The 21,889-nt window shown below is 37.7% G+C and overlaps 1 protein-coding gene across 1 annotated transcript in view; it reads right to left on the reverse strand.

The window, feature by feature from the left end:
• LOC141517258 (all-trans-retinol dehydrogenase [NAD(+)] ADH7-like) overlaps nucleotides 1-2,775 on the reverse strand; it is a 31,624-nt gene extending 28,849 nt beyond the window's left edge. Inside the window, exon 1 of the mRNA XM_074228091.1 lies at nucleotides 2,681-2,775. Coding sequence (XP_074084192.1) covers nucleotides 2,681-2,722 — 42 coding nt within the window. The 5' untranslated portion in view covers nucleotides 2,723-2,775. The remainder of the gene's footprint in view (nucleotides 1-2,680) is intronic.
• Nucleotides 2,776-21,889: the final 19,114 nt, after the last annotated feature.

The following is a 21,889-nucleotide window of genomic DNA, read 5'->3' on the forward strand; positions in this document are numbered from 1 at the left end:
AAAACCTATTCATGTATCAAAGTCTAAAGAACTTACGATGGAAATGCCATTCAGCAACATGGGGGTGATAGTCAACCTTAATGGACTTGCATAATCAAGGACAATTTTAGAGCACCTGCAACAGAGAATACCATCAGTATCCAGAGAAAGAATTATGGAGTTTGAACAAAGACCAAAGACTATTACCTTTAATTTAAAAAACCATTATTTTATTATGTAATCTGACAATCTCTTATACTTTGTTTCTTCCTTAAGGATGTAATTTCTCTCTCGTTACATTCAACTTAGATCAATACATACATATCATGGAAACAATGTAAAGACTAACAGACTGGCTTCTGTGGGAGGGTGGGGGGGGGAGGGAAGCAAGATGGGGGGGAGGGAATTGTAAAATCTAAAATAAAAAAAGAGAAATACCATCTACATCCAGAGAAAGAATTATGGAACCTGAATGCAGACTATAGTTCACTATTTTCAGTTTTTAAAACTTTTTTCATGGGTTTTTTGTCCCTCTCTTGTCTTTTTTCCTCTTTCCTTTGTTCCCCTTTCATCACATGATTAATATGGAAATATATTAAGTATAGTTATACATGTATAACCTATATTAGATTGCTCTGCTGTAGGAGGGGGGGATGAAGGAAAGGAGGGAGGAAATGTGAAATACAAAACCTTACAAAAACCAGATTGTTGAAAACTATCATTGCGTGCAGTTGGAAAAACAGACAAATTAATAATAATAATGGAAAAAATCTATTGTTGTATCCATAAGTCCTGGTTATCTGACTAATGCAAGCCTGGAAAAGTGCCTTCCAAGAAGCATTTTATCTGGATGGACTGATGCGCTAACACTCCCAACAAATCCAACACTTTTTTCATGCATTTGCAAATTTAAAATTCAAAATTATTACATATGGAGAATTATCTTCCTCTTAGAAGGCTAGAAGTGTTGGCATGAGAGTCATTATGAGAAAGGAAAAATAAATTGTGGCTTTCATAGAACTTGTCAGTCCCAAAACAGAGAAAACAGGAGACAGAATATCAGAAACATCTTCAAGAAGCTGAACCAGGGCGGGTTGACTTTCCCTTTCATGATCAGTATTTTCTCCCTTCTTTTGTGTCTAGTTCCTGATACAGATTCAGTGGGGTTAAGAGGAATCTTTTTTTTTTAATTTATTTTTTAATTTTACAATTTTCCCCCTAATCTCACTCCCCCCCCCCCCCCAGAAGGCAGTCTGTTATTCTTTACATTGTTTCTATGCTATACACTGGTCTAAATTGAATGTATTGAGAGAGAAATCATATCCTTAAGGGAAAAAAATAAAATATAAGAGATAGTAAAATTACGTGATAAGATAACAGGGTTTTGGTCTTTGTTCAAACTCTACAATTCTTTCTCTGGATACAGATAGTATTCTCCAAAGCAGATACCCCAAAATTGTCCCTGATTGTTAAACTGATGAAATGAGCAAGTCCATTAAGATGGATCCTCAACTCCATGTTGCTGTTAGGGTGTACAATGTTGTTCCTTTGGTTACCATTGGGCCAATTAATGTAAAAATGTGCTTGGTCCTTCTAGGTATTCTTGAATTCAGGTCCTTTTAGACCTTCTGAGAACATTTTATCAAATGAATGAAGTACCCAATCTCTTCATAAACTAGTTTCAATCTATTTATTTAACGGGTTTAAGGACCTGCTATCAATTACATGTACTTGGAAGCAAACATGGAAAAGTCAAAAGAGCAAGCACACAAAAATTGGACTGAGTCTACATATTAGCTCTGTGACCTAAGGCAATTTACCTGATCTTGGAGCTGCCATTTCTTCAACTGTGAAGTGAGAAAACTGAACTTGCTTCAACTATTTCAAATGGTTACTAAGAGAATTAATTTAAAAATTTTGGAAACTATATAAACTATAAAGCTCTGTCAGGTATTCATAACTTAGGATCTCTGAATATGACTTGTTCTTTTTCATTCATTACAATTTTTTACATTCTCTTACATTCATTTGCGTTTTTTCTTTTACATTTCCTTTCTTGTTCTCTGTGTTTTGTTTTTTTTTTATTGCGCAATTAAAAACATTATTCTGAGAAAAGGACTTCATGGAGTTCACCAGACTCTTTAAGAGGTCCAGAATATACAAAAAAAGATCAATAACTCTTCTGTCCACCTGTTCAGTCAGGATTTTGACTACATAAATGAGTACTTGAACAGAGTCAACCTTACTTCTTTCCCTCATATAACTCATTGATAAAGATCCCTTTCTTTAGGAAACTCAAAGGTGTGTTAAGTCTTCTGGTGCAGTTATGGATTCTAGCAGAAGAGTCTTTTGGTTTCTACACTTTTGCATCCCATCATTAAATTGTTGCTAAATACAAGATCCAGAGAAGAAGAAAATGAATTTCTGGAGAAAACAACCAAAAATCATTTTCCTTTAGTTATGGACAAAATAATGAAGGATGGATCTCCCTCCCATGGTCATTGTGTTCACAATCTTCATTTTCATCTTGTACCGGGGAAACTTTCCACCCAATATGTCTGTTACATGTTTGTTTGTCTAGGCAGACCTCACCTCTCCAGAAGCCATGCTTCCCTAAATAAATAATGAAAATAGTAGAAGGTTGCAGAATTACTAACCATCTCTCTTCTTTGTGATGAAGATAAAGAAAAAATTTACTTACTTTTCCTGCAGTACTCATCCTGCCTCTTTCTTGGTTTGGCATTCAGTAGACTTGAAAGTCATCTGGTCAAAGTCTAGAGTGCCTTTTTGAGTAAACCAGTCGAAGTTAACTCATTCAGGTAAAGCTTTCTAATATTAAAGCAATGCCTTCAAAAACATGACTCAAAGGTTTCAAGTCCTTCATCTCATAGTCTGGTCTCACCCTCTTGCAATGTGTAAGTTTTGAAAAGAAAAGAAAATGTACAATGATATATTGAATCCAACAGAGCCAGTCTATAATGACTATAAAATACATGGACCTCCTCAATTCATTTACAAATTATAAATAAAAGATCATGTAAGGAAATCTAATTTTTATAAAAGGGGAAGAAAAGGGAAACATTCCTCAAGATTTACCTGTTATGTCCAGAAAATAATGAGCAATGTGGATTTCTTTTGATCCGGCCAGGTAGGTATTTCTTCAGAATTCTCTCACCCAATTCCTCTATTCTGAAAGGCTTTTGGATAGTTTGTTTCCAAGATTATTCTTGGAGTAGAGGAAAAGGGATAACACTGCATTTCTTAAAGAATATACACTGGATTCATATTATTCCTCTTGTAATTTCTTGAATCCATTATTTCCCTAATTAAATATTAGACTTTCTGTGCTACTGTTTATCCATGCCTTTTTTTTTTGCTTTTTGCAAGACAATGGGGTTAAGTGACTTTTCCAAGGTCACAATCCTCATTTTTATCTTTTACCAGGGAAACTGGTACATCATCACATGATGATGCATTCACTTTTAATATGCACTAAATGATCAGTCCAAAAGTAACTTCACATTTTCCAAACTAGATTATAGAAAGTCATCCAAAAAAGATAAAATGCCAATAAAAGCCTTGTATTTGAATCCAACTTGGGAGAGGGAAGGGAGAGGTTGTTCAGTTTTTCAGTCATGTCTGATTTTTTGTGGCCTTATTTGGGGTTTTCTTGGCAGATAAAGAAGTGGTTTACCATTTCCTTCTCTAGCTCATTTTGCAGGTGAGGAAACTGAGGCTTTGATTTTAGGTGACTTGCCTCAAGACATAAAGCTAAAGAGTATCTGGGGTAGGATTTGAACTCAGGTGCTACCAAGTCCTTGTTTATACATTATACTATCTAGAAATAATCTCTGGGAAATGAAGTGATCAGGTGAGTCAATTTTATTCTAATCCTCCTTTCAACACCTAAACAAGGCTGACATAATGCAACAGCCCTATTTGCTAATCCCTTCACTCTGGCTGCATTAAACCGTCAGTTAAAGTTTAAAGATGAGCTTTGAGAGCTAAAGCATAACTCTTCAGGCTTTCTTCAGGTTTATAATTAAGTGATGTGTCATGAAATTCTGCAGATGAGTTCATTCACCCCTCCTAGGTTACATAAATGTTTTATAACATCCCATTTACTTTGGCCAATATCCAATTACACTGGCTTAGGTTTTGCCCATATTCTGAATTGGAGATTGCTGTATATTGCTTTTCCCAAAATGATTCCTTGCCTTCAATTCAGGTCTGCCTCAGTCTTCTCCCATGTCTCCCTAGATTGGCCCCAGTTGCTCCAGTATCTCCGCCCCCCCCCCCCCCCCCAGTTATCCTTGCTTTTCAACCTTAAGTCTAATAATGGCAAACAGAATGATCAATGAGTCAGTTAGTTTTAAACATTTGTTTAGCCCTTATTATACAATCTAAAATCCATTACTCTAGTTTGGTTGGGGTTTCTGACAAATGCAAAGAAAGTTTTATTTCTTTTTTTTATTTACTATGATTTTATTGAATAAATCTTTATATCATAGATGATCAGGAAACTTTTTAAGTCATCAGAACACAGAATTTACCTACAAAGGAAGTGCAACAGACAACTGTTTTCCTTGCTCTTTGGATCAATTGATCTTGTCACCAGCTCTGCCACCATGATTTTGCATAGGTGGTCTCCCGAGTTGTTTTTGCTCCCTTCCATATAAAGAATCCTTTGCTTCCTTCAAAGCACAGCTGAGGTCCTGTATAAGGATTCACTAGTTTCCCTGATGACTTTGACTGAGGAATGTAGTTGCGAAATAAAACACATATTGATGGAAAAGTCATTACAACATAAAAGAAAAGTGTGAGATAGTATAGAGTTCCTCAAAGACCATGTGTTTTGGGGTGTAGCAGTTCAACCAGGTAGGCAATGATTCAACTCAAGCATTAGAAGGTTAGTGACCATAAGATTAAGAGAGAGTTATGGGGCAGCTAGGTGGTGCAGTGAATAGAGTACCAGCCTGGAGTATCTGAGTTCAAATCTGATCTCAGACACTTAATAATTACCTAGCTGTGTGACTTTGGGCAAGTCACTTAACCCTTGCAAAAACCTAAAAAAAAAAAATCATGTGATAAGAAAGAGTTAAAGTTCTTCAAATCAAAAACCATAAGATTAAGAGAATTAAATTTGGTTTGGGGTATAGGAGCCTAACCAGGCAGGCCAGGGGATGATTAACTTGAGCATTAGATGTCAAAGAGGTTAGGGTGGCAAGAGAGATTTAGAAATACTCCAGTTTCTCCTTAAATATCCCCTCAGGAGGGGCAGCTAGGTGGCGCAGTGGATAGAGCACCGGCCCTGGAGTCAGGAGTACCTGGGTTCAAATCCGGCCTCAGACACTTAATAATTACCTAGCTGTATGGCCTTGGGCAAGCCACTTAACCCCATTTGCCTTGCAAAATCCTAAAAAAAAAAAAAATAACCCCTCAGGATGCATGGGAGGAGAGACAATTTGGGAGTGATCCCAGGATCCCAGTCTTGTATTAGATGTATGGCTGTAGGTATAATCCAGTATCTAACCTGACCCAGTCACTGGTGAGTACATAGCCAGGGCCAAAGTAAAGGTTAAGTGCAGGAAAAAGATTACAAAATTTGCTTCCAATTACAATATTCCTCTATGACCATAATTCCCTGCATCAGTCCCACCTCCTTTATTTTTTTATTTTATTTATATTATTTTTTAAATATTTATTCTCATTTTGTACAAATAATGTTTTTTACATTAATAAAATATTCTTCTTTAAGAGTAAATAAAATACCCCCTCCCCCATAAATATAGACTTGCTTGAGCAATAAAGGGGAGAGAAACAAATTAAAATTAAAAAAATAATAGTAATAATTGTAGGTATGGCCAGGTGGCGCAATGGACGAAGCACCAGCCCCGGAGCCACGAGCACCCGAGCCCACATCCAGCCCTGTAGACCCAACAATCACCCAGCCGTGTGACATGCAAGCCACCCGATCCCCACTGCCCTGCAAAAACCAAAAAAAAAAAAAAAGACCCAAAACAAAATAAAATAGTAATAATAGTAGGGGTGGCTGGGTGGCAGACAGAGCATTGGCCCTTGAGCCAGGAGCACCTGGGTCCAAATCCAGCCTCAGACACCCAAAGATCACCCCGCTATGTATCTCCAGGCAGGCCGCCCAGCCCCACTTGCCCTGCACCCTCCCCCAAATAATAATAATAATAAAAAATGTGCTTGAGTCTTTGTTCCAACACCAACAACTCTGGCATGGGTGGATCGCATTCTTTATGATAAGTCCATCACAAAAGTTACTTCCATATTTTTCCAACGTTGCCATTGCTGATCGCAACTCCCTCCTTTCGTATTTCTCCACCACCATGTACTCTATTTTCTCTCTCCTTTCGCTCTGACTCTGCTGTAGGGTAGCTGAGTGGCGCAGCAGACAGATCCCTGGTCCTGGGGCCAAGAAGCCCTGAGCCCCCATACCACCCCTTAGGCCCAGAATCCACCTGGCCCTATGGTTCTGGGCAGGCCATCCAATCCCAGACCTTTGCAAGAAGTAAGAAAGAAAATGTGTTATATCTGACTACTCCCCCCCCCCCATGGTCCATCCTCTCCTCCTTTATTCACATCCCCACCCCTTCCCCCTGCTCCCCCCACTTCTTACTCCAGATGTCTATACCCCATTGGGTATATTTGCTGTTTCCTCTCCTAGCCACCTCTGATGAGAGCAAATTCCCTCATTCCCCCTTGCCTCCCCCTTCCATATCATTGCAATAGCTCATTGTAATAAAAAAATCTTATTATATGAAATATCTTGGCCTATTCCCACTCTCCTTTTTCTTTCTCCCATTCCATTTCCCTTTTTTTCTATTGACTCCATTTTTACACCATATTTTATCTTCGAATTCAGCTTTCTCCTGTGCTTCAACTATAAAAACTCCCTCTACCTGCTCTATTTGCTGAGAAGGTTCATATGAGTATTATCAGTGTCATTTTTCTATGCAGGAATACATGCAGTTCATCCTCATTAAGTCCCTCATATTTTCCCCCTCTCCTCCAATCTCCATGCTTCACCTGAGTCCAGTATCTGAACATCAAACCTTCTGTTCAGCTCTGGCCATTCCAAAAGGAACCTTTGAAATTCCCCTGGTTCATTGAAAGTCCATCTTTTTTCCTGGAAGAGGACATTCAGCCTTGCTGGGTAGTTCATTCTTGGCTGCATTCTCAGCTCTTTTGACTTCTGGTATATTATATTCCAAACCCCATGAGCTTCCAATGTAGCTGCTGCTAAGTCCTGTGTGATCCTGACTACAGCTCCACGATATTTGAACTGTGTCCTTCTGGCTGCTTGTAATATTTTCTCTTTGACTTGGAAGTTCTGGAACTTGGCTATAATATTCCTGGGGGTTGGTTTTTTGGGATCTCTTTCTCGGGGGGAATCGGTGGATTCTCTCCATTTCTATTTTGCCCTCTACTTCTAGAATATCAGGGCAATTTTCCTGTAGTAATTCTTTGAAAATGATGTCAAGGCTCTTTTCCTGATCATGACTTTCCAATAATTTTTAAATTATCTCCTAAGTCTGTTTTCCATATCAGTTGTTTTTTTTTCAATGAGATATTTCACATTTTCTTCTAATTTTTCATTTTTTTGGTTTTGAAGTATTGATTCCTGATTTCTGGTAAATTCATCAATCTCCCTGAATTCTATTCTTTGTCTGAAGGATTTGTTCTCCTCAGAGAGTTTTCTTATCTCTTTTTCCATCTGGCCAATTCTGCTTTTTAAGGCATTCTTTTTCCTCAATAACTTTTTGAACTGTTTTATCCATTTGACCTAAGCTGGTTTTTAGCATGCTATTTTCCTCAGCATTTTTTTTTTTTGGAACTTCTTGACTAAGCTGCTGACTTCACTTTCATGTTTTTCCTGCATCTCTCTCCTTTCTTTTCCCAGTTTTTCTTCTAACTCCTCATTTGATTTTCAAAGTCTTTTTTGAGCTCTGTCATAGCCTGAGCCCAATTTCTGTTTTTCTTGGAGTCTTTAGATGCAGGAGCTTGTGCTTCCTCATCTTCAGACTGAGTATTTTGATCCTTCTTGGGCTCCTTTGCAAAATATTTCTCAATGGTGTTCCTCTTTTTTCTCTGCTTGCTCATTTTCCCAGCCTTGGCCTGGTTTTGGGGGTGCTTCCTGAGCTTTTGGGACACTCCCACAAGGTTCTCAGTGTGTGAGGCTCTGTCCTCCCTCCTGGTCTGTGAATGACCATAAGTGCCTCCCTCTGCCACGGGGCTGAGGGGGGGGGGCCCTGCTGTTCTATGGGGGGGGGGCCTAGACTGCGATCAGGATCTGAATGTGGTCAGAGCCCCAGAGTCCTGTTCCAGAGGCAGAGGACAGAGCTGGGCAGTCTCTCTCCACTCCCCTCCCTCAGCTCAATGAGCTCATGCCCTGGGCGCTCCTGCTTACCTGCTCTGCCTGCTTCTGTTTCCAGATCTGGGCTGCTGAAAGACCTTGTTGCTTGCTGTGTGCCCTGAGGGCTGGGCTCCACATGCTGGCTCTGGCAGAGGTCCCTTGCTGTTCCCCCACTTTGTGCCCGGTGCTCCCCGGGGTGCAGCTCAGGAGACTCCCCCACTGCGGCTCCCAGCACCCTGGGGCTGCCTCCGGGAGGCTGAAGTTCTTTCTCTCTAGCCGGCTGCCCCTCTGACCCCGGGGGAGCAGAGCCTTTCTGCTCTTTTCTAGGTCACCTTGAGTAGGAGAACTGCCTCACTGGGTCCCTTTATGGGTTCTGTCTCTGGAAAGTTTAGTTAGAATCCTTAGCTTATGAGTTTTATCAGAGAGAGCTTAATACTCGATCCTTTCTTGTTGCCATCTTGGCTCTGCCCCCAGGAAAGTTTTATTTCAAAGATCTTGGGATACCACTTGCTGTTAGACAATTGCTGACATTTTTGAAAACCCAGCAGGTAGAGCATAATGCCATCTTTTGTTATTGTTCAGATTTCAATTGCATCCTTTCTTTGTGAATTCCTGTAGGATTTTCTTCTCAAAGATATTGGAGTGGTTTGTGACATCCTTCTCCAACTCATTTGACAGATGAGGAAACTGAGGCAAGCAGGTTTAAAGTGGCTTGCCTAAGGTTGTGAAGTTAGCAAGTGTTTGAGACAAGACTTGAACTCAGAAAGATGAGTTTCTGACTACAGGTCTGACACTCTATTCACTGTACAACCTAGCTCCCCCATGCCAAAGGGTTAGAAATTGCATAATTCCATGGAGTAAAATAAGAAGTCTGGAACCTACCTACTTTATTGCTATTAAGATTATAATAGATAAAATAACTCTATTTCACCCTAAAGCGATGGAATACTTAGAACTGGGAAACAAGATGTACAGATCAATTCAGTTCTTCCAGGGCCTTCACATACACAGACAAGTGAATAAGCATTAAGTACTTTCGATTCAGTGTCAAGGAAAACAAAGTCAAAGCAACACAGTCCTTGCTCAAAAAGAATTCATTCTATTGAGAGAGACAGTGTACAGACTATGGTTTAAAGAGGAAAGCATAGCAGCTGGGGTGGGGTTAAGGGTTGCAAATGCCTTCTCAACCAGACAGATTTGCCCTGAGTCTTAAAGGAAGCCAGGGATTCTAAAAAGTGAGGGTGAGGAGGGAAAACCTTGTAGATATAGGGGATAATCCTATGGAAAGAAGAGGAAAGTGGAAATAGGGCATAATGTATGAGAAATAGCAAATAGAACTTGTGACAAGTTAGCTCTAGTCCGTGGCTAGATTATGGAGAGTGGTAAGGGGAGGAATGCGTTAAAAAGGTAGGAAGGGGTCAAGCTGTGAAAGGCTCTAAATGTTTAACAGAAGAATTCATAATTTATCCTAGAAATAATAGATGTTGGAGTTTATTGAGTCGGGGGGGGAATGACATGATCATATTCAGCCTCTAGGAAAAGAATTTTATGGTGCCAGATTTGGTGGTGTCTGCTTTTAACCCATACTCTAGGGGTGGTTGGAGTGGATCGCCTGAACTCAGTTCTGAGTTGCAAAAAGAGTAAGTTGATCAGGTGAATACATTATGTCCAACACTAATATGAAGAGTCTCTGGAAATGGGGAGGGCACTAGGCTACCCATGGAGGTCAAATGGACCCAGGTCAGACACAGAGCAAGTCAGATCACCCATGTTAGTCAGAAGTGTGTTTGGAGCCTTGAGTTGCCACTCTTTCCAGAATGGGTGAGAGAAGACAAAGAAAAAGAGGGAAGGGAAGGAAGGGAATAAAGAGAAGGATGGGAAAAGGGGAGAAGAGAGAATAAGGGAGAGGAAAGGGAGAGGAGAAAAAGGGAAGAGAAGGAAAAGGAAGGGAAGGGAGAAGTCATTAACTGGTTTTATTAATAGTACTAATTGTGATAATAATACCTAAATACTAGAAATCTTCATATTTTCTATCTCATAGATTCTATGAACTTGTCCAGTGAGAAAATGAGTCAGTGTCCATACCTTACTGAAGGTCCTGCTAGAATCCTAACAGAGAGTTAGGAGTCATCATATGGATGGTGATCCAACCAAAAAAACCTGAGGAGAATTCAATGCCATGGGAGAATAGAAATTCGTAGAGATAATATAAGTTACAAGCCATGGGAGAATAGGAATTTGTAGAGATAATATAAGTTACAAACTAATTGGTATCTCTGTACAAGATTGCCATCACCAATGAAATCTTCAGCCCAGTTCAAAATAAAACAAAACCCCACCTCCTTCCTGAAACACCAATAAAGTATTTTGAACAATAATAGAACCTTTACTAAAGACTATTAAACATCAGTTAGGGAGGCTCTTAGCTGAGGGGATGGGGATGGGGAGACATAGGAGATTTAAGAGGGGATGGAAAAGGATTTAAAGAACCCCTGTGGTGAATGGGATAGTGAGATAGTTAGGGATGTATAGAAGTATTGCCTAGTGGTCAAGACCTATTAAAGCTTATGTAACGTAAATTTGTAGTGGCCCCAGTCAACAAGTTGGAAATCGGTATTTCCTATAAATGATAATATCCGTTTTTAAGATATTATGGTCGCATCATCTTAAGCCATCACCTGCCTAGCCTTGCTCTCTAGAAGCGGATGATTGCATCTTAATACTTTTTACAGAAAGATTTTGGGGATCCTCCTTTAGAAATGTACTTCAGACAAAAGTAATGGAAGTTTAAAACATTTATGTGATGTTCGAGTTCAGTGCAACCCACTTTATAAAGATTAAAACAACAACAGTAACATTAGCACCACCTACTACCCCAGGTGAGTTGAATCATGGTAGTCCCAACCGTAATGATGCACTTCGTTTCTCTTTTGAGTGCCATTCACAGGAGACGGTCACACGAGCTCTAACAAAATTATACAAAAATCCAGTCTCACAGGGGAGAGTCAAGCATACGCCCGGTCACAAAGAACATCAGAATTCTAGGACTGTTTGATTGCTGAGACTGAAAACAAGTTCCTTCTGCTAGCTTGTTTTCGTATTGTCTAATCCAGAGGAAATTATTAACAGATATTTCTTGAAAGGGTTATAAAGACTTCTCTATCTAGTATGTATACAGACAGAAATTGAAGAAATTCTGTTCTATCAAAGCACTCTTTCTTCTCTCATGAATTTTCTGTGTCTGAGAAGCAACATGGATTACATCTGTTATAGAAAGATTCTTTTGCTATTTACAGGAACCGGGAAGACAGTTTTGATTTAAGATCTGAGTCATTCACTGTATCTATCTATGCTCTGCCTTCATCTTCCCAGGAACATCAGTGCCAAGAACTTTCAGGATTAGTACGCAATATAAGATAGTTTCCCATAAGACCATGGCTTAGAGATCTTAGAAGTTCTCAAGTTCACCTTATAGAGGAACAAACTGAGACATAGAAATATGGAACTGTCCAAGGTCACAAGAAGCAGCTAAAACTCTTTGTACTACAATGTACCCAAATGACAGCATCAAGGGAGACCAGTTTTGTGAGGGAAACAGGATTATCCAATGAGTGAAAATAGATACAAAATAACAAGGAAAACATGTTCGTCTGGGACAATGAAATATTAATCCCAAAATATTTTTCATGCATAGAAAAAATATTCTATCTCCAAAATAATAAGTGTTCAAATATAATATAGAAATGGAATTTTTCATATGAAAGCTTACATACAAAGATAAAGATCTTTGTTGAGCAGATCAAATCCTTTGTGGATTTTATAAAAGGTAAAACATAGGTTATTAACTGGTCCAAATCAAATGTCTTTGACATGAAATCAGACACCGCTTTTGGGAAGTCATCTCTGATTTTCCAACCTTAAAAATTCAAGACCAGAATTTCACTACCTGTAAAATGTTAAAATTCAGTCCACAAACAGTTATTAAACACTTAACAATATACCAAATATGGGAGAAAGGGAGGAATTTTCATCAAGGAAGGCAATAACAGTTGCTGCATGTATTGCTAATTACTTTATGAAATTCTGAAAAGGGGCAGGCACATCTGGTTCTTTGGGTACTTGCTGGAAAAACCATGATGGCAACAGGACGTAAGGCTGCAAACATATGTTAATAAGGCCCAGAGAGCATATGGGTGAACATTATAGAATACAGAAACAAGTGGCAAAGGACTGCAAAGCATATGTCATAGAGATAGGATTGATGGTGGAGGAAGGCAAACCAAGTGGTGCTGAGAACAAGGAGGGGAAGACACATGAGCTATCACTCAGGTAATCATAGATTAGAATTGGGAGCATGGAGCCAAATGGAGATGGAAGAGTACTTACAGGTCAGGAATTTGGGGTTTCATTTTTATAGATTTTGGTGGGAGGAAATAAGCCAATTCTTTTCCATGCCACCTTGGAATTAATTCATTAACATATCCAAATCATCTCAAAGTTTTCTGTAAAACTTTGAAGTTAATTTTACTTCCCAAAGTTATTAATAACATTTGGTGTTCTTTTTTGTTTTAGGCTTTTGCAAAGCAAATGGAGTTAAGTGGCTTGCCCAAGACCACACAGCTAGGTAAGTATTAAATGTCTGAGGCTGGATTTGAACTCAGGTACTCCTGACTCCAGGGCTGGTGCTCTATCCACTGCGCCACCTAGCCGCTCCAACATTTAGTGTTCTATTATCTTACTGTAGATGTTCTATCATGATAGAACCAAAAGGTCATGACAGCTAAACCTAGAAGTGTTTCCTTGATTTAGTACATATTACCAGGATGTGATTTAGTTAATATATGATACAATTTGTAAATTATGCTCCCGGGGTTCCTTGGGATGATTTGTATGCGACTTCTATTTTCCTCCAGATTGAAAAAAATCTGTTAAAATCAAATTCTAAGCCTTGTTTGTGTTCAGGCTTCCCAAGAAAGAAAGAACAGAACCAAGAGCTGTAGGAAAACTTCAGACAAACTTCAGAGGTTAATAAAGAAGATGAGAATTAAGCATCATGAAGCAGGGACTGTGGAAGGCACCACATAAAATAACCATCATATTTTGGGATCCTAGGCAAGGCATGGCATGGCAGAGGCAAGAGGAAAGATAGCAATGGAAGAATTAATGGGAACCAATAACTGGGGACTCTGACTAAGTATAGGTCTATACAAGTCCCGTGAGGTGGAAATTATTCATTTTGTGTTAGGTAAAACATTCTGTTGACTTCTGCAAATCCTATCAGTTCCCATTAATTTTAAATAAAATAATAATATTCTGAAAATTATAAACCTACGTTGGTAAGGGACGCTTGCTGATTAATCTTTTCTAGTTCAGATGTTAAATTTCTCAGATAATATGTGAGGCAAAGTCCAACCAGCATCCGTCTATCAAATCAGAACCTTTGACACATTGAATTTTCTAGGTCTCAAGGGCAATGATATTATATTCTAATGCCTTTTATTATTTTTACCTTCCCAAGATATATGGTATGTATGTACATTGTACACACTTAAATACTTCCCACCTAACCATATACTGAACTAAATTATAGAATGTCAGCTCTTCCATTATAAGAGCAAGTAGCTGGAGAGTTTTGCTGGATAAATTTTAATGCATCTTGTTCTTGATTTCTCAAAGACATTTTAAAATAATGCGTATGCTTGAAAACTCTTTAAGGTAGGGTCATGAAAGGATTTAGTATGATTCTGTTGTTTTATAGACAAGTAAACTGAGGCTGAGCTTAAAGTGATCTAAGGCACAAGATTAATTATTAGAAGAGCAAGAACTAGAACCTAAATAATATCAAAACTATTCCAATATTCCGTCATAAACCATGCTGGCTCCCTGAGGTTTCAAATGTGAATGAGATCATTAATAGGGAAAAAGAAGACAGAAAGGAGAGTGGATTTAACAGGAGAAGATAATGTGATATAGGTGATACTTACAATTTTTTAAAAATTTTATTTTTATTCTCAGTTCTGAATTTTTTCCTCTTCTTCCATCCTCTCTGTCACCCATTGAAAAAGCAAGAAATGATTTATATTTAAGAAGTCATGCAATATCTATTTCCATAACAGCCATGGTCCCTACCCCTAAAAGCAAGATAAACAAAGGGACAAAATATGCATCATTTTGAACTCTTGAGTCCATCATTTCTTTATCTAGAGGTAGATAGCATTTTATATCATGAGTCCTTTGACATTGTCAAAGTCCTTGTGGATCATTGTATCAATCCAAGTGACTAAATCCTTCACAGTTGATTATTTTTATAGTAGTGTCATTCCTGTGTAGATTGTTTTGGTTCTGCTTACTTCACTTCGCAACAATTCAAATGTGTTCCCAAGTTTATATGAAATAGTATGTTCATCATTTCTCATAGCACAGTAGTATTTCATCACATTCATATACCATAACTTGTTCAGTAATTCCCTAACTTGTTGTGGCTTGCTTCCTTGGGGCCCACAGCGGCGACCTCCCTCCAGGAGGGGAGCTGAGAATAAGGAGTCAAGCCACCGCTGCCTTATGCCTCCAGCTCCATTTTGTTATTGCTTAGCTATTACATATATACTGTTAGGTCTTCCGGGGTAGAACAAAGAATAATGAGGTATTTGTTAGGGGCGCAAGCAATGTGTATACGCAGCTTCTTGCATTACAGGGTAGGAGGATACGTTAGGGAGGAGATGATAAGGTACGGCTGTGTCTAGTGCCCTTGGACAGTGGGGCGGAATGTCCAGCTCCCCAGGACTCTGGCTCCCAAGGACTCCAGCTCACCTTATCTCTCAGGGCGGCAAGCCAGCTCCTGAGACTGTCCAGGTGGCGGTTTACTTGGAGATGATTTGTGTCATGGCTGTTAGAATAGCCTGTGTACCCACACTAACTGATAGGTCTCACTTCATTTCTGATTCTTTACTACCACAAAAAAAGAGCTTCTATAAATATTTTTGCATGTACTTTTCCTTTTTTTCTTGGATCTCCTTGCGGTGGGGAATCTAGGAATTGCTGAGTCAACTGATATACAGTTTCATAGCCCTTTGGGCACAGTTGGTCGAACTAGTTCAAAAGCTCCACCAATAGGCCAGCTAGGTGGTGCAGTGGATGGAGCACTGGCTCTGGAGTCAGGAGGACCTGAGTTCAAATCTGGCCTCAGACACTTAATAATTACCTAGCTATATGGACCTTGGGCAAGTCACTTAACCCCACTGCCTTACATAAAAATAAATAGATAAATAAAAGCTCCACCAACAATGCATTGAAGTACCTATGTTTACATATGCCCTCCAACAATTATCATTTTCTTTTTCTGTTATCTTAGGCTATATGATTAATGTGAAGTGGTACCATTGAAATGGTTCATAATGGACATCAGGAACTTATGACTTCACTCTATTGTCTGATCTGGGTAATCTGATTTCTGCTACCCCCCTCCTCCACCAGCTGCAGCAGACTAAAACTCAGACTGTGCTGATCTATAATGGACAACATTGTACATACTTAAAATACTTCACACCTAACCATATATTGAACTAACTTACAGGATGTCAGATCCTCGATTATAAGAGCAAGTAGTTGGAGAGTTTTGCTGGATAAATTTTAGTGCATCTTGTTCTTTCTTGATTTCCCAAAGACCTTTTAAAATAATGTGTATGCTTGAAAACTCTCTAAGGTGGGGTCATGAAAGGATTTAGATCTGAATCATAATGAAGAGGTTATCTAGTTTGATTCTCTCCTTTTATAGACAAGTAAGCTGAGGCCAAGTTTAAAGTGATCTGATTAATTATTAGAAGAGCAAGAATTAGAACTTAAATCATATCAAAACTAATCTAATATTTCATCATTTAACCCATGCTAGCTCCCTGTGAATGAGATCATCAGAGGGAAAAAGAAAACCGAAATGGGGGTGGCTAGGTGGCGCAGTGGATAAAGCACCGGCTGTGGAGTCAGGAGTACCTGGGTTCAAATCCGGTCTCATACACTTATTAATTACCTAGCTGTGTGGCCTTGGGCAAGCCACTTAACCCCATTTACCTTGCAAAAACAAAAAAAAAAGAAAACCGAAATGATACAGCAGACATGATCCTGCCCTTGAGAAATAGGAGTCCTCGTTTGACCACAGAAACCAATATTTACAAGCTGTATGATAATGAGTAAGTTCTTTAACCTTGTTTTGAGTTTTACTTTTCTAAAAAATATTTTATTTTTAATATTTTACTTATTTAATATATTTTAATTTTTAAAATAGGGATAACATTTGTGTAACATATCTTGAAGAAAGTGTCTAAACTAATTTTTAAAACATTCTATTTCTACATATGGAATAAAACAAGTATTTCCATAACATAATATAATAAAAATGATGATTGCACATGAAACTGCAAATCTATTGTGTTCTACTTGTTATTCCTTTTATATATATATATATATATATAATAAAATTATCACGTAAATTTCTTTTGTTAACTTGTAAACACTTTTAAAAACTATCTGAAAGTAATGATTATAGGATTCACTCTTCTGTCATGATATGACTCAACAGTCTTCTGTAATTAATTATTTACTCTGATTTTGGAACTGAAAGACCGAAATGTGTGTGCAGAGTCCTTTAGACATTGCATAGAGTGATAAAGCATGTCAGAATTTACAGTCACACACAGGAATGTAATTGAATGTTATTGTACTGTAAGAAATCATCATTATGAAGACTAAAAGGAATCATGTTAAGACAAATAAACTAATGGAAATAAAGTAAACAAAATCAAGAAAATTATATACAATAACAACACAAATTGAAAGAACTCTCTCTTACACACACACACACACACACACATTCACATGCTGAATGTTGTGTAATTAAAATATCTAAACTTCTTCTCCAAGAAGAAATGAGAAAAAACATTCCTTATCCCTTCATTGCAGAGGATGGGTGTTAAGGGGGAAAAGAGAGGGGGCAGAAATTTGGTTGATGGTTTAGTTTTGTTGAACTCCTCCCTACTTTCTTCTTCCTCTGTCTTATTTTTTGTTAAACTTAAAGTTTTTGCCCTAACCATAGTAAATACCATATAAATGTCAGTTATTATTGACATTATTATTATTATTAATTTTTGCCAAGCACTTTTCCTTTCCTTTCCTTTCCTTTCCTTTCCTTTCCTTTCCTTTCCTTTCCTTTCCCTTTCCTTTCCTTTCCTTTCCTTTCCTTTCCTTTCCTTTCCTTTCCTTTCCTTTCCTTTCCTTTCCTTTCCTTTCCTTTCCTTCCTTCTTTCTTTCTTTCCTTCTCTCCTTCCTCCCTCCATTTCCCTCTTTCTTCCATCTTTCCTCCATTTTGCTCTCCTTTTCTCCCTCCTTTTTTCTGTTCCTTCTTTCCACCCTTCCTCCCTCCCTCCCTTTCCTCCTTCTTTTCTTCCTTCTTTCCTGCTTCTCTTCCTCCCCCCTCCTTTCTCCTCTTCCTTTTTTTCTCTCCTCTATCTCTCTCCATAATTCTGTCTCTCTCCCTCTGCATGTCTCTATATATATCTCTCTCTTTTCTCTTTCTTTCCTTCAGTTTCTCTATTTTTCTTTGCCTTTGACTCTGTTTCCCCCTCTCCACTTCTCCTCTGCATTCCATTTACTAGATTCACAGAACTAAACTACTGTATTAGGGATATCTTCATTTTTCAAAGATCAGTGTTGAATAGCAATTATCTAGAAATATTTGATTTATCATTACCATCATCACCACCATCATCATTACTAATATTAAAGTTAATATACAGTGTAAGCATTAAAGACCCGTAAAAGTAAAATCATATTATCAGTTCACTGGTAATACATTTAAATGGAATTAGGTAAGAGATGAAACAAAGCCAGTCAATGATGGCAACTATCATTAGTTAGAAATTATATTAGGCAACAGAAGATCATCAACAGTGAAACTGGAAAGTGATTTTCTAGCCAACAATGATCATAGGGAACTTTGAGTCAACCTTCCATATTCACTTGTTCACTGAAAATTCAACCCTTAATCTACACTAGAGTCCCTTAATTGGAGTTAGAACAAATACATTAATTGAAAACTTCAAAAAGGGGGATTAATTTGTTAGGTACCCTGAAGGCAGGGCCCACAATATTCATCCGAAATTTTTTGCATTTGCTCAGGGTGATATACCCATCAGAAAGCAAAAATCTCAGTTGGGGGAAGTGAAGAGGAATGAAAGGGTATGAATGCCTTGGAAGGATTGATAAGCCCCCAAATTTCTCTTTTCTCCTGAACTTTCAGGTCACTCAGGAATACTGACCTTGGAGTCAGGAGTTCAGGAGTTCAAATTCAGCCTCAGATATTTGACACTTAGTAGCTGTTTTCTCCTTGGGCAAGTCACTTAACTCTTGCCATCTACAGTCATTCTGATTCATAGTTGACCACTAGACCCAGATGATTTCAGAGAAGAAAGTCAGACTGGTGACTTAGCACAGGCCCCCACCCCCACCCCCATTTAAATCCAATTCACATGCTTGTCAGGGCATCACTTTCCTGATGTCATGGCCTTCTTTGAGAATGAAGGACAAATATCATCATCATCATCAGACCACATGAATCGGAACCAGTTTTCTTTTCATTAGTCAGTTGATGAAATGATACTGGGTCTGGAGTTAGGAAAACCTGAATTCAAATCCAGTCTCAAATACTTACAAATCATCTGAAGTTGTGCAAATTATTTAACCTTTCTCAGTCTCAGTTTCCTCAACTGGAAAATAGGGAAGATAATTGCATCTATCTCCAAGGGTCCAAGGTGCAAAGCAAATAAAATGAGCAAATATCTATAAAGCATTTTGCAAATTATAACCATTATGTAAATGCTAACTTATATTATTAGAATAATTCATGAAGGCATATTTAACTCTTGATAATATATTTTGTTTACATTACCTCTAGCTCATAAGATTTTATTACAAGGCTATTCATGACTTTGGTCATTAATACTGATTTTACATTTTAGCTTTTATGGGTGAATATCTAAAAACCTATTTTGGCAGTTGAATAGGTGAAAACTTACCTCTTCCAGTCTTTGGAGCCAACCCTAGATTCTTTTTCATGTTACATCTGACTTTTCATCCATACAAAAGAGTATACATCTTGCCATTTGCTCTGACACCAAAAATCACTCCCATCCCAAGTTTTATGTTCTTTCTCTTACTCTGAGAACAAAAATCCTATCAATACTCCCATTGCCACTGGAAATCGTGACACTGTTCGCTTCCCTCCCTCCTTCAATCAAGATGCCTTCTCCCATTCTTGTACATGTTTTACCTCTTTTTGGCAGAATATAAATTCTTCAAGGGCAGCTAAGCTATTGCCTAACTTTTAGATTTGGATTTCAAGAACCTAGTCCTATACTTACACAAAGTAGATACATACTAAATTTTTACTGATTAATTGAAAGTGATTTATACAAATATAGATTTTATCTGGATCATATCTGAGTTTAGAGAACTCTTTTAAGGAATTAAAATCATCGCTCACATTTGAACTGAGATAGAACATTTAGTCCTGGATCTCAAGTTCTTCTTTCTATGTACTGATGACTTACTATGGGTTCAAGTGTCCTCAAGGTGTCCAACATACTCAGTGGCTCCTATAGCCTTGTTCTTCTCAAATTTGCATGGGTTGATGTCAAGTCCAGTGATCTGGGAGGCGATGGCTGCTTTCCAATCTAAAATAATGGAGAAGTCAACTCCTCCCAGTCCAAAGACAGCACAAGTAAATCCAGAGATAACTTTCCTTAGTAATTAAGGATTCACTCAACAATATTGTTTGGATTCTTGGGGAAACTTGAAATCTAGAGTATAATTAGCCCATTGCCATAAAGTAGTATAATAAATCTCCTTTAATTTTCAGAATTTTTAATTTGGTATTAAATTGAAGATCTTTAATTTGTTCTTGCTCTTTTACTTGCGTACCCAATTCATTGCTCTCCTCTTTATTTTATTCATATAAGCATTTAGAGACATAAAATTTTCCCTAAAAACTGCTTTGGTTGCATCCCATAAATTTTGATATGATATCTCATTGTTATCTTTTTCTTGGATGAAATAATTGATTATGTCTATGATTTGATATTAGATCCACTTGTTCTTTAAAATTAAGTTATTTAGCTTTCAATTAATTGTTGGTTTATCTTTCCATGATCCTTTAATATGTGAAATTTTTATTGCATCATCTCAAAAGTATGCATTTATTATTTCTGCCTTTATGCATTTGATTGCTTTTCTGTCCAAGCACATAATCAATTTTGGTAAAGTTGTCATGGCCTACAGAGGAAAAGATATATTCCTTTCTATGTCCATTCTATGTCTTTTCTCCAGACTATCATATCTAAATTTTCTAAGATTTTATTCACATTCTTAACTCCCTTCTGTTTTTGTGGTTAGATTTATCTAGTTCTGAGAGAGGAAAGTTGAGATCTCCCAGTATTATAAGTTTTGTTGTCTATATCTCCTTGTAATTCATTCAATGTTTCCTCTAAAAATTTGGATGCTATACCACTAGGTGCATTTATGTTTAATAATGTTATAACGTCATTGCCTATGGTGCCTTTTAAGAAGATGTAACTTCTTTATGCCTTTTAAAGAGATATATATTTGCTTTCGTTTAGTCTGAGATGACTGTCCCTTATTTTTTACTTCCACTGAAGCATAATATTTTGCTCCAGTCTTTCACCTTTACCCTGAGTATATCTCTCTGGTTCAAATGTGTTCTTGTAAACAACATATTGTAGGATTCTAGCTTTAAATCTGTTCCGCTATCTTCTTCCAGTTTATGGGAGAGTTCATTCCTATTCCCATTTACAGTTAAGATGACTAATTCTTTATTTCCCCTCTATGTTATCTTTCCCCGTTTGTACTTTTCTCTTTCCTTTTCTCTTATTCCTCCTCATCAATGCTTTGCTCTCCCTTTCCTCTTTAACTATTCTTTTATATTTTAACTTTAAGTTTACTATCACTTATACCTTTGCCTTCCCATTTATATGTTCCTTCTTCCTTTTTTCTTTCCCTTCCCCCCCTTTCCTGGAAGGTAGGATTAAACCTAATTGGTAATGTATATTATTCACTCTCTTGGCCAAATATATTGAGTAGGATTTATTTAATGTTCACACCCTCCCTTCTTTTCCTCCACTATAATAGGTCTTTGTGCCTCTTCACCTAAGTGTTGTTTATCCACTAAGGTCTAACCATCTGTTTTAATATGTTTAATATGTTTTAACCCCTATCTTGTATTTATATCACTTTTGTCAAAATATATTCCTTTTATCTGATCTGATAGAACTACTATTCTTAAAGGTTGATTGAGTGATTGCTTGATTGATTGGTAAGCAGCATTGTCTCATAGTCATTAAGTACCCTCCCTTCTTCTGTCTCATTAGAAATATACTTCTCAAGAGTCATGAATCATGTCTTTATATCTTACCCCCTTTACAAGTGTCCTGCAGGAACACACAATCTTCATGAGTCAAAGCATCA

The sequence above is a fragment of the Macrotis lagotis genome, chromosome 3, assembly GCF_037893015.1.
Source record: "Macrotis lagotis isolate mMagLag1 chromosome 3, bilby.v1.9.chrom.fasta, whole genome shotgun sequence".
In the NCBI taxonomy this organism is placed as follows: domain Eukaryota; kingdom Metazoa; phylum Chordata; class Mammalia; order Peramelemorphia; family Peramelidae; genus Macrotis; species Macrotis lagotis.